Source organism: Artemia sp. Qi Xiang Cuo, chromosome 6, assembly GCF_049724085.1.
Source record: "Artemia sp. Qi Xiang Cuo chromosome 6, ASM4972408v1, whole genome shotgun sequence".
Classification (NCBI taxonomy): domain Eukaryota; kingdom Metazoa; phylum Arthropoda; class Branchiopoda; order Anostraca; family Artemiidae; genus Artemia; species Artemia sp. Qi Xiang Cuo.
This window is the reverse complement of record NC_142799.1, coordinates 50,565,019-50,578,956: the sequence shown is the minus strand read 5'-3', so window position 1 is coordinate 50,578,956 and position 13,938 is coordinate 50,565,019. Positions and strand designations below refer to the sequence as shown.

At 35.6% G+C, this 13,938-nt stretch overlaps 1 protein-coding gene across 2 annotated transcripts in view; it reads right to left on the bottom strand.

Moving 5' to 3' along the window:
- Positions 1–13,938, bottom strand: part of Oga (O-GlcNAcase) — a 142,452-nt gene that overhangs the window by 42,625 nt on the left and 85,889 nt on the right. For both annotated transcript variants that reach the window (XM_089090807.1, XM_089090808.1), the window contains exon 15: positions 10,859–11,054. In XM_089090807.1, coding sequence (XP_088946933.1) covers positions 10,859–11,054 — 196 coding nt within the window. The remainder of the gene's footprint in view (positions 1–10,858; positions 11,055–13,938) is intronic.

Here is a 13,938-nt window from a genome sequence, read left to right as displayed (position 1 = left end):
CCCAATTAAATTAAAAAATAAGTCCTATCATCTTGGAAGTTATTAATGTAGTTGTTAAGCAGAAAAATACTTCATCGAACTTTTATATCTTCGCTCATTAATGAATGGTTTTATGGCTATGGGAATGAACTCTAAACTCATCTGAATTCAGTGTGAGGAGGAGTCATAAAAACCCAGGAGGTCATTAAGGGGAGGAGTCACTGAGATCTTGGTGAGTCATAAATTTATAGTACTCCCCAAAAAAAATCACACGGCTTAAAACAACAGAGCCCCCTCAAACCCCGTAAAGTCATTTTAAAAGGTATAACAATTATTTATTTAACAGAAATCCTCGCCTTCAATTGAACGGAAAAAATATAAGAATTATTTATTTAACAGAAATTTTCGCTTTTTTGAACGAACACCATGTAAAGAAAAAATCACACTGGCTTAAAACAACAGAGTCCTTCAAACGGAACTTATGAAAATCAAGAGAATGTAAAAGTTACAAGGTAAACCACGGCCCCTTGGGGAGCCTATAGAGCCTTTGAGTACCGGGGGGTTCCTTCGGGTTTGGGGTGGGGGGATCGGAGCCCTTTGGGGTTGTGGTAAGGGACCTCACGGCTAAACCACGACAAAGCACTACTCTCGTGGAACTCAATTCCCATTTAACTCAACTCCCGTGCAATTGAATCCCCCGTGTAACTGAACCCCTGTATAATCAAAACCTCCGTGCAACTGTTTCCCCTTTAACTGAATCCTCGTGCAACTCAATCCTCCATGCAATGCCTCTCCCCTCAACACACTTTTCAGCCATTTCTTTTTAAATTGACAATACTTTTCAAACGTTACTTATGTATTATACAGACCACATCGGCGAGGTAAAGCTAGGTCAAGTCACAATGTCATTCTATCGTTACTTTTCAATTAAGCTATTGAATGCCTTCTAGCAATGTCTCTTGTAAGCGTCAAATCTATTAAGTATCTGAGCATATTCTTCGTATTGTTGATGCAAGCATCCCATTCTTTAATTACCCGTGAGGCATTCTTAACCATCGCAATACCTTTACGCAAATATCTTTTCGCAAAAAATTCGCAAATCTCGTAAACTAAAGAAGTAATTACCCTTTTCAAAAAAATTAGTCGTTCTATTAATTAACCCATTAAACGAAATCGCTAATACATCATCACAAAATGTCTTTCCTCTTTGCAAAATTGGAATGCATGTAGCGTTCGTAGCATTATGTTTAAAAACCTATTAGCCAGATTAAAAAAAAAAACCTACTAATAAATTTACAGATGAATGACCACAGATTTAACCTAAAAAAAAACTTGTATATCATGAACTAGAAATCTACGTCAGAAAAACTTGTCCTTAAATTTCGTAAATCTCTTGGCAAAGGTGTAATGCCCTGTAGAACCTGTTTGGTTCGGGGGCGTACGCAAAGTATAAGGTTCTACCAGAAAAACCTGTTTGGTACGGGGGCCCCAGCAAAATGGTACCTCTTACCCTACTTGTAGTTACAGTTCACGATATGCATATTTGAAACTTTTTACTGTTTGATTAGGGAGATTCCGTTTTTTCTCTTTTTTTCAGCTTGAGGTACTATATGGATTTATGCTTAACAGAAGTAACTACAAAGTAGAATATACGCGTGAAACATAGTGTGATCTTCATGAAAACAATACTGAGCACCTTATTTTAGAGCGTTTTATTCTGTGCTTTAAATTCCTAGAGTTTTTCTCTATTTTGAAATACATTTTTCGTTCAACCACAGTGTTTTTTTGTGAGAGTAAAAAGGTAGCCTTAAAAAAAAAAATCTGAAAGTCAAATGATTTAATAAAGCTTTCCGCTTTTCTGTTGTTGTACGGCACCAATGTTTTCGACTATAAACTGTCGATCTTGAAACAGACTCGTTATGTTATTTTGCTGTATAATTTATACAAGATGATCCTGCAGATTTAGGTGTCCTAATATTTGTCAGTAGACTAATACAATTTGTTTTAAAGCATAAATAATATTCTAATACAATTTATCGCGGAGCATATCCTAGCATATTGACGTAGATAATTTCGGAGACCACACTGCCTTTCCATGACGATAAAATAAAAGTTCAAAATAGGGATAAAATCCTTTTTAATAGACAGTGTATAATAAATTTCACAAAAAATACCAGATATTTCGGTCACATATACAGTGACCGTCATCAGTAGTAAAACTCCTTCTAATGACGGTCACTGTATATGTGACCGAAATATCTGGTATTTTTTGTGAAATTTATTATACACTGTCTATTAAAAAGGATTTTATCCCTATTTTGAACTTTTATTTTATAGCATATTGACCTAGGTCACTTTGTTTCACTTGTTTATTTAAGAAAACCAAACTTTTTCTGATGGAACTAAAGGGCAAAGTTAAAACTTCAAACGTGCCTATACAACATGCTTATGCTTCGTAGCTTATGCAGCATATATCTGCAAAACTGGCTCAACCAAACTGAATTCCGATGTTTTCCTATATTTTTAGAATTCTAAAAAACAAGCGCTTTATTGTATGCAAAAAAAATGACACCGAAAAAACAAGATGTTCTCTTAGAAGCAGAAAAGTGCTTAAGTAACCTGTAGAAAATAAAAGACTAACTTACAAAGCTATCAATAGTCTTTTCCCGGCCATGAAATCAATAAACTCTAGTATACATTTAAATTCTCTATAAAAATCAAGAAAGCTCGTTTTCAGTAAAACGCTAGTTATTTAAAATTCTAAAAACATAAGAAAGTATCATCAGTTAGTTTATTTATACGAATTTTGCAAATTTACGATGCATAACATTGTCCTTTATGAGCTCTAATTAGTCCACACAAGTCAAAAACCTGTATTCTACTTGATACCCCTTCCAATCAGAGGCGTTGTTCTGGGACGGGGGAATTTGCGTCCCCCTTTAGATTTTGATAAACATCATTTTAGTACCTTCATTATTAATGGCCTTTTTTGGTATTTTCATTGAGAAAAAAAAAATCGCCCTCCCATAGACTTCGGAAAACACATTTCAGCTCCCTATTCTATATTTCCGTGAATTGATACTCACGGAATTCTGAGCTCAATATTCCCTTTCAGTTTCAGCTGGGTCTGCTAAGCCGTTAATTTGCAGATATACTTTTTTGACAACCTGGACAAGCACAGTGTCTTTTTATTTAGTTCAACAACCTCCTGAACATTCCCTGAAAGAATCAAGTTAATGCCGTAAGCCGTTCGAGCTATAATGCAGATACGCCCTTTTGACCCCCTGAATTCGCTTATTGTCTTTGAATTCAGTTCAACATCCCCATCAAAAATCCCTGGAAGCTTCAACTTGGTGCCCTTAGATATGCCTAAGGAATCAAAGATGTATCTTTTTGACCACCTGGTTGCGTGCTATATCTTTTGATTTAATTCAACCTATGCCTCAGCATTCACTGGAAGTTTCATCTTATTACCCTTAGATAATTTCTTAAACCACATTGGCCTGACATCACATAAAGAAAGAAAAACGAGCAAAAATGGGGTTTTTATAGGCCAAATGACGATACTGAAAAAAAAAAGTGAATATTTCAAGAGGACAAACGCCTCTCTTCTTCAGCGCGAAACGAAACGATGTATCAATAAAAGCCAAAAATTAAAAGAATTAAAACCAACTACCTAACAACCATAAAAGCGAGTTATTCGCCAATATCCGCGATTTGCACAAAATCCAAAAAAACATGAACTGCCATCGACGGATACTAGCGAGAACGTTCCGAGAACGGAACGAGAGTTGCTCGCTAGTATCCGTCGATGGCAGTTCATGTTTTTTTGGATTTTGTGCAAATCGCGGATATTGGCGAATAACTCGCTTTTATGGTTGTTAGGTAGTTGGTTTTAATTCTTTTAATTTTTGGCTTTTATTGATTCTTCGTTTCGTTTCACGCTGAAGAAGAGAGGCGTTTGTCCTCTCGAAATATTCGCTTTGTTTTTTCAGTATCGTCATTTGGCCTATAAAAACCCCATTTTTGCTCGTTTTTCTTTCTTTATGTGATTACCCTTAGCCATTCCTGAGGTACTGCAGATACGTCCTTTGACAAACCTATACACATATTGTTTTTCGGCTTAGTTTAACACATCCCTTTACATTCACTGAAAGTTTCAATTTAATACCCTTAGCCGTTCCTGGGATATTGCAGTTACCTCCTTTCGACAACCTGAATTTACACTGTCTTTTGATTTAGTTCAATATTCCCCACAGATTCCCAAGGATTTTCAACTTGATACCTTAGCCGTACATCAGATATATCATATATGACGTTTTGACAACCTGGATGCACATAGGGTAGTGTTTCTCAAAGAGTGGGCCGCGGCGCCTTGGAGCTCCGCGCAACCTTGACTGGGCCACCATGGACCACGGAACATATCACGGTACAAAATGTGACAACTAGTAGAGTAAAATAAATATTAAATTAGAGAGTTCCTTAATTTATTTTTCACGCTATTTTGTACAGCCATAATGCACTAGTAACTAGCAAAAGGTTACTATTTCTGCTCAATAATTCAATGATAAAATATCGTATGATGTTTTTTTGTGTAATATTATCAAACAAATGAGGACAACAATACGTTGCAATGATGACCAGTAATGTGCAATATTGCCATATATATAGTCGTCTTTACGTTCTGGGCGCCGTGATAACCTCCAAGAAAGATAAAGGAGCGGTGAATTCAAAATTTTTAAGAAACACTGGCAAAGTGTCTTTCGATTTAGTTGAACATCCCCCCCCCTAACATGCCCTGAATGTTACAACTTTATAACCTCAGCCATTCCTGAGATATTGCAGATACGCCTTTTTGACAACCTGGATGCATATGCTATCGTTTGATTTAGTTCAACATCCCTCAACATGCCTTGCAAGTTTCAACTTAATACCCGAAGCTGTTCCTAAGATATTTCAGGAAAGTCTGTTTGACAATCTGGATGCACATAGTGTCTTTTGATTTAGTTTAACAAGCCCTGGAAGTTTCATGTTAATACACTTCGCCGTTCTTTAGATACGGTATTGCAGATAAAGCGTTTCTGAAAATCTAGATACACCTAGTGTATTTTTGTTTTAGTTCAACACCCCCTCCCTCAAAACGTCCTGCAAATTCTAACTTAATACCCTTAGCCGTTCCTCAGCTATTGTACATATGCCTTTTAGACATCCTGGATCCACATAGCGTCTTTTGATTAGTTTAACATCCCCTTCAACATTCTTTAAAAGTTTCACCTTAATACCCTTAGCCTTTCCGGACACTCAGGATCAAATATGCCCCTCTTCACAATAATAAACCTATGCCTATATATAAACAATGAGTAAATTTCCCAACTTACAGCCCTTGTCTCAGGGGCTGTGGGGATTATTGAACCTCTTAGTTGCTGAACCTCTCCATTTGTGATCAAAACAGCTATCTCAAATTCCTGGTCAAATGTCTTTTGAGGTTGAGGGAGGGAGAGAAGGCAGGTGGCTAAAAGGGCGTTCGAGAAGGGTTGGTGGGGGTGCACTGCCCTCCCCCTTCCCCAAATGGTGGACCTGTAGTGACGTCAAAACCGTGATCAGTTCATGCAGGTCTTGGCGGGATGGGAAAAAAAACAAACAAAAAAAACACAACCCTAATTACGAAAAATTCATTTAGTTACTCATTTTGGCGTTCCTATGACTTCCCAATACCCCACTACCACTGGAAAAAAAAAAAATTGAGACTAGGATTATAAGCTCTCAAAATTCCCGGAAGTATGTTTTCGTAACTTAGTTTTGCTGTTAGGATAAACACGATTCAAATGATTCAAATGAGCTCTTAGACAGCTTTTCAAGATGTTTAGGGGCTCCGCTAGTACCGAAGAAATTGAAAAAATAAAAAATAGACATATCAGCGTCTCGAGTTTTTTTTTGATTAGATAAAAAAAAGTTTTCCAATTTAGTGTAAGGAGCAACAGTAAAACTTAAAACGAAGAAAATTATTAAATATATGAAGGAGGTAGCCCCCTCCTCAATACCCATCTCTTCACGCTGAAGTTTGCTGGTACTTAAAAAAAAGCTTCTTATTGTTCTAACTTAAGCATAAAGGGCCCTCTTCAATATAAACAACAAATTTTCACTTCTACTCCTTTTGCACAATTTAGACTCTGGTAAAAAGTAAGATAAAACTATACATTGCAGCCCCAGCCAAGAACTATATGCGGCTTTCCAAAATGTGTAATATTCAACCATCTGGGCTGAGGTCCACATTTTCTGGGATTAACACAGATGTTAAACCCTTTCCTTCTTCTTTCTTTCAGGTACATATAAAAAATGCCGACAAGAAGACATAATTCTTGGATTGGAATTTTCTGAATATGTTATCTAAATTTGTCAGAACTATGTCACCTTCAGCTGGGGATGAAGAAAAAATCAACAAGAAAATGTAGAGCCTTAGTTTGAATTCTCTTGTCCATACCATTTTTTACTGAATATTTCGGTTGTTTTTAATTAGTATACGAAGTGTAAAAATAAAATGACATTCTCCAAATGCTCTTAGAAAGCTAAAAAGTATATTAATAAAAATACATATTTTTCGACGAACAAATGGGGTTAAGTCCATCGGGTTAAGTCCATTTATTAGACAGTGAAAACCGATACAACAGTCTGGATATTCCGACCACAAATAAAGCAACCGTCATCGGCAGAAACACTAAAGCATTAAAATTAAAACAAAAATATTTATATAGAACAAAATAATAACTTCCGGTTAATTCACTAGATTTGTCTGAGAGAGTTCAATAGCTGGGTTCATTGAAAGTCTCCAGTTGTAAATTTCTTCTTTAAATTTCTTATTTCTGCTGATGACGATCGCTGTATATGTGGTCGAAATATCCAGACTTTTGCATCTGTTTTCACTGTCTAATAAATAGACTTATCCCCTTTTGAACTTTTATTTGTTCGTCATAGATAAGGCAGTGTGTTCTTGCAAAAATAAACCTAATTTTTTTATATCGTATTACGTCGAAAATAATATATTTTTTTTTTTTTTTTTTTTTTTTACAAGACTGCAGTTTTGTTCAACGGTTTTTATGGCAAAATACGTCATTGGTAAATAGTTTTTCGTTCGAACTATTCATAATTCTCTATCCTCGAATGTGAAAAATAAGCCGAGTGGAACGTTTAGCCTATATATTCACACTGTTTTACTTAGGTTCATCAGCAACGTGCCTCGGACACCATGCAAGAGCCATGTGGTTTAATAAAATAATAGCAACTGAGTCACAGTGTTCTTTTTAAAGCCATATTCATATCGGGTTTTCTATTTAAAGTCCACGACCAGACTAAGAACTTGCATTATCAGTTATTGTCGTATAGAAATATACAGCTTGACTATTGACCTGAGACAGGTGCCAATTCTTTTTTCTCATTTTCTTATTCATACCTACAAGTAAGAGCAAACCTGTTGACTCACTTGAAAATATAATGAATGTAAGGGTTAAGTAAGGATAAAACAAGACAGACCTAAAATAGGCAACAATTATGATGATTTGACACAACAATATTCAACTTACATTGTTTCTCATTTAAAAACAATATTAATTAGCCGTGTTCACACAAATCAGATCAATAGACAGACTGCGGCAATCGCTAGAGCAAGAATTCTTGTCCAACCAAATTTTTGAATGGTCTTTCATTTGTTTGGCCTTTCATTTGTTGTTTATTCAATCATTTCTGTGTTTTTGAATAGTTTCTTTCAAAAAGTTATTTCGTTTTATTTATACACTTTTTCCTTCGCTTTTTCGAGTACTGAGGATGGCCTGCCGGATGTCTTCAGCAAAATATCTTTGTTTTTTTTTTCTTTTTTTTTTCACTGACTGAAAATTACCACCTTTTTCCTTTCTTAGTTATTTTTAAAATTATTTTCTTTTTATGTTTCATTTTTTGTGTCTAATGTTATGTCAGACATTTGTTTTTCACGCTATTTTGTACAGCCATAATGTACTAGTAACTAGCAAAAGGTTACTATTTCTGCTCAATAATTCAATGATAAAATATCGTATGATATTTTATATATATATATATATATATATATATATATATATATATATATATATATATATATATATATATATATGTATATATATATATATATATATATATATATATATATATATATATATATATGTATATATGTATGTATATATATATATATATATATATATATATATATATATATATATATATATATATATATATATATATTTCTCAGTTATAACATATTTAATTACATGTCAGTTTATAAATGTATATACATATGTATTTCTGCGCACGAGGCCAATGTGTCCTTTTGCCCTCCTCTAGCTATGCAAACTGCTAATAATTACTTTATTTCAATACTACTCTCTTAAGAGCACCATTAAATTTAACTGCTATTACGTAGTCAGCTGATTTACATTCTAAATACCGACAAAAGAAATAAAATTAGACGAGTAAAGGCATTTTTTCATATTATATCAGTCGAATATTAGCAGTAGAAATATGATACTCTTTTACATTTATCGCAGCATTCTACCTCCTAAGAAAAAGCTTGGAGGATCAAAGAAGGCCTGAAGACCGTATGCCGTGTCTAGATAAAATCCTATTTTATATATGATTCCTTTCAGTTAATTTTTCAAAACTTTCTTGGCTCATTCAATGGAAATTTCTACCGAAAATTTTCAACTACAAATACAAATCTTTTTCACAGTTTTAGTGTTGATAAGCAGGTTTTCTTTTTACAAACTGAAACCCGGACAGGCCATTCACACTAATATTTAAAATACCAAAGGCTCAAAACGATTAGCCATTTTCTCGTGCGGGCAGGAGGAAGTCTACACAATCATCGCAGCATCAATTAAACTCCAACCGATTTAATGAGATATTTTCTTTACAGTATTCACTTGAGATTTTGTTGAGAAAAAAAAAAAAATAAAGAGTAAAAAAAAATTCAGGCATTCCACAAGGAGTTACTTCGTCCCCAGCAATAAAAAAGCCAATGTACCAAAAAGAAAGTCATCAGGAATCAATTACAAAGGCCTTAGAGCAGAATCATATTTGCCAATTTTTTGTAACCAGTGTAGATATAATCATGTAAAAAACGATTATTTGACACAGACGGATGATACTACTCCTCCTCCCGATATGCTTTTTATTATTTTTTTATTTTTTTACCAAAATAATTGATAAGAGTCAGCCTCAGACAACTATTTATTAAGTTTCCAACAAGTCCGACCAGGCACGAGCAAGGCAATTTTGAGCAGCTCCCGGCGGAGAGGAGGGCGGGGGGAGGGGGGGGCACCCAGCAAAAATACGCTGTGGCGGTGAAAGTGGTGGTGATGAAGTGCACCTGCTTAAGGATTTTCAGATTTGCAGTAGCCACACCTGAGAACGAGAGCTGTGCATAGTAAGCGACATAAGATAATTGGTCATGTGATCGACCATTATTTCACATCATCATAGTACTGTTTAGAACTTTGACTTGGTTGTCAAAAATAAAGAAAAAAAAGAAGACCAAAATTTGAAATAAGCCTGAAGATGGCATAGCAAAGTGGCGTCGATTAACGGTCAAGGAGGGGGGGGGTAATTCTCCCCTTGATTTTGAAAAATACATTCTCCCAAAAAACGTGAACTGACGCATCTAAAGCAAGATGTCTTTGTTAACACCCTATTTAGATTAAATCACGCTGACAAAATACCTCCATGTTCAAGGGTGCATCCAGGATTTTTGTTCGGTATAAAAACCTTAAAATGCATCAAAAATTTGTTTATATGCATTTTTGTTACGTTTTTTACGAGTCTGACGAAAATTTGGGGGAGGGGGGAAGGTAAACAGCGTAGCCCCTCCCCCTGGATACGGCCTTGTCCAAGTTTAATCCCAATTTGTAAAGAGCTTACAATAATATTTAGTGAATATCAAGTTGCAGGGATTTTACATTTACAAATCAATAGTGCAGTTAAAATCACTGAGCTTTTCCAAGCTCAGGTATATCCAAATCCTGTGATTCTGGCGGTTAACAGACAGTTCCTAATAATTCTCAGATCATTTGCTTTTTTTTACAGTTTTGATTGAGTTCAACTCCATTGCCTGAAATCAGTGTCTGCAAGAGGGCTGAGGGTTGCTTTACCAAATTTCGGTTTCTCCATAAACATAAATAAAGGCTTCTTTGCCATACAAAAACTCTAATATCTCTCCACCCGACTGCAAGCCCGTCAAGTAAAGTCCAAACATATTTTTGTGGAAAGGAAAGAAATCATCCTTATTTTCATTTCCTCTCTTGATAGTCATCGCTATAAGAACTGAGAAATTTTTCGACAACCGATAAATTTGGTGCATGCGCTCGTCTATCTTCTTTTTCTTCCAAAAATCTTTTCTTGAGCGAAACAAGCTTAATCTAAACAGTTAATTTTTACGAAAGAAATTAAAGAGAATTAAAAACAACTTGTGAAATAATTATACATCTTTTTGTGATTATATATCAGTTTCAAACCTATTGCAGCACTGTCTTCCAAGATACAGTACCATCATTCACTAATAGCTTCAAGTCACGCCTACTACCTCATTCAATTTTTTATATCATTTCAGGATATGCCAGTTGGATTTCCGTATTACCTTTTGTCTGTGGCCAAATTCCAGTTCAATCCGCTTGATGCTTATTTTCTTTCTTTTATTTTTTCGGTTAATTGTGTCTACGAACGACGGTCACGTAAAACAGTGAGTCACTCGGGGGATATGAGGTTTAATTCTTTTTCGCCACATAGTTGTCAAAAATAAAACTTATCTTAAAATAAAATATATCACCTTATCCTAAAGACGCTTCATAAAAAAGGGACATACCTCTATAATCGTTTTATGTTCTACTTCGGAAACAGGAAGATTATATTTTCTTTGCATCTCTGGCACCCAGGCCATCATCGACTTCTTCCATAGGTTGGCTCCGTCCAAGGCTGCAACAGCATAGCCGACAATTGAAGAATTGTCTTCAACCACAAAACAAAATTCTGGGGATAACGTCACAAAAGGACCAACCATTCTAAAAAAAAGCAGATAAAATCTCAAAATTATGGGCATATTCCAGTTAAGCACCGTCCATACGGGTCAATTCTAGCAGTCTCTACTTTCCCCACAACATTCCATTGATTATACACACTTTAAAGGCCTTTTTGCAACATAACGTTTTTTCAGGTTCACGCACTGTTGACTATGGAACAAAATAGCATTTCATACATCCAGAGCAGGCAGGGGGAGAGATATTTAAGGCCCATGTTTCTCTGAAATTTTGAGATTTAAGATACTTGCTATAATGTATTATATTTTTCAAACAATCGTTAATTTTTGATGCTTTTTTTGGAATTGGGCCCTCCTTCCAAAATAAAATTCTTGGCGTACTTGGTCGATGAAGAAAAATTTTGTTTCTTGTTTAATGCCTTTGATTCAGCATGTTCATTATTATTTTGGCAATTTCTGCGAATTTCATTCACGACAGAGGCTTCATTTTTTAAGTATCTTAGCCCCGTTTTCAGGCCACCTCATACCCAACACAGAGATGGACACGGGTTGTGCAGATTATTCAACTGTATACCTTTGTTCGGGTATTTCAGAACCCGTGTTCAATCATGCCATCCTGGAGCGTCCTAGTTTTAAAGAACCCGTGTCCAACACGCTTGGAACCCATAGGTGAAAACGCTTCAATTTTTTGCTGGGTTGAACACGGAGAAGCTGAGAATAATTTTCGTCGAGCCTGCTTAAAACATGCTTCAAACCTAGTGCTTGAAAACAGATTTCTAAAAAAAAAAAAAAAAAAAAAAAAAAAAAAAAAAAAAAAAAATCTAGCAGTGTAGAATCTGGTAAGCACTCATAGTATTCTACAACATACAAAGTTCCGATCCCACCTTTTTGACAGGATTTTTTTAGGATAAGATACAACACAATGATGTAATTTGTGGTCAGGCACGGTAGCAGGGAGGTCGAATTGAAGAAAACCTTTAGAAAGAAATAAAATTCCGGTTCAAAAGAGATATTAACTGTTAAAATATGAACACATTTTTTTTTTAGATATCCTGCATGCGCAACGTTAACACAATTCCTGTTTATACTACAGCCAAAATACACAAATGAAGATCTAGGAAATAAGCCAATCAAGCTTCATTAAATGCTTGGTCATATATAATCGGAAATTAAGAAACGTGGTTAACAAAGACAACAGGCATTAATAATAACCGTGTTGTACTCAGTGATTTACATTTCAACTCTGTATTGTTGCCGGAATCTTTGAGACACCTGTATTCACCGAAAGAGGCAAACACGAATTTTTAAAATTTTCCCGATAAGGTATTCCCGATAAGCGAAGACCGGCGGTGGCCAAAAATAGCAGTGGCGGTGCTCCGCCGGCGCGTCGCTGATGATTTTTTTGCGCCACTGTCGGAGAAATGTTGGCGGTGCGCCACCGGCACGATCAATGTTGATTTTAAACATTAATGTTTTCATCAGTCTTTCTCAAATCCCAGCTTGAATTTACAAAAGATTCGGGCCTATTCTTGAGTTAAAAACTTCCCAAGTCGCTAGCTGGACGCTGGTCTTCTTCGTTATTCATCAAGAGAAGTAGAAATCTAGTAGAAACGAAATGGCTGTGGCGTTTCAGACCCCTTGCATAATAGTTGAAATAATGGATATTAAATTTGCTGTGGCATCCAATAGGATCCAAGGAATCTAATTAAAAGGGAGCACACACAAATCGGATCGGATTTTTATGATGATTTCAAATATATAAATTTAATCAAGTTTAGTGTTACCCATCATAAGTTACGAGCCTAAAAATATTTGCCTGATTATCTAAAAAGGGGGAAAACACCCCCTAAATTCATAGACTCTTAATGAAAATCACACCATCAGATTCAGCGTATCAAATAACCTGAAGAGATTTAAAGCTCCTATATGCAAAAATGTGGAATTTTGTATTTTTTTTTTCTGCCATAAGAAAGATCACGGATGCGTTTTTATTTGTATGTTTTTTTTTCTTCCCAGGGGTGATAATATCGACCCAGTGGTCTTAAAATATCGCGAGAGGGCTCATTCGAACAGAAATCAAAAGTTCTAGTGCCCTTTTTAAGTGAGCAAATAAATTGGAGGGCAACTAGGCCCCCTTCCACACTGATTTTTCCCGAAGTCACCGGATCGAAATTTTGAGATAGTCATTTTGTTCAGCATAGTCGAAAAATCTAATAACTATGTCTTTAGGTGTAAATTGACCCGCCGCAGTCCCCGGGAGAATTGTTTACATATAGTATTTGTTATTGGGAAGTATAAATCATTTTTTTTGGGGGGGGGGTATGTTTGGGGTAGAATTCTAAGGAGAGAATCTTCCTTTGGGAGGGAAATTTCTGATGAGTGAATATTCTAGAGGAAATGTTACACAGGGGGTTTTTGATAGAATTACTATACGTCATTCTTTTTAATTGTCTAACATTCTCTTTGCCAAATTTTTTATAAGCAGATGTTCCGGAGGAATTCTCCGGGGGACTTTTTCCCGCGCGTTTTATTTTCTGGGAAATAATTTCCACTGAAGGGGGCATTTCTGGAATGACGGAGAAACCGATTAAAGTCTTATTCCAATGAAAAAATGCTAAGGAAAATTTTTAGGCTGAATCGTCCACATGCAATTTAAAGAGGGGATAGGGAATTTTAAGCGACGAAGGAACTGTCTGGATGGAATTTGACGGGGGGGGGGTGCACTTTACCTTGGATGAAATTTCTACGGAGGAGTTTCTAGAGGGGGAGGGGTATATTTAATAGCCAGATTTAGCGGCATTATTTGAAAAACGAATAGAAATTATGCCATATATGAAGGATTACCCCCTCCTCAATACCTTATTCTTAACGCTGAAGTTTGACTGTTTACTAAAATTGAAACACAGGGG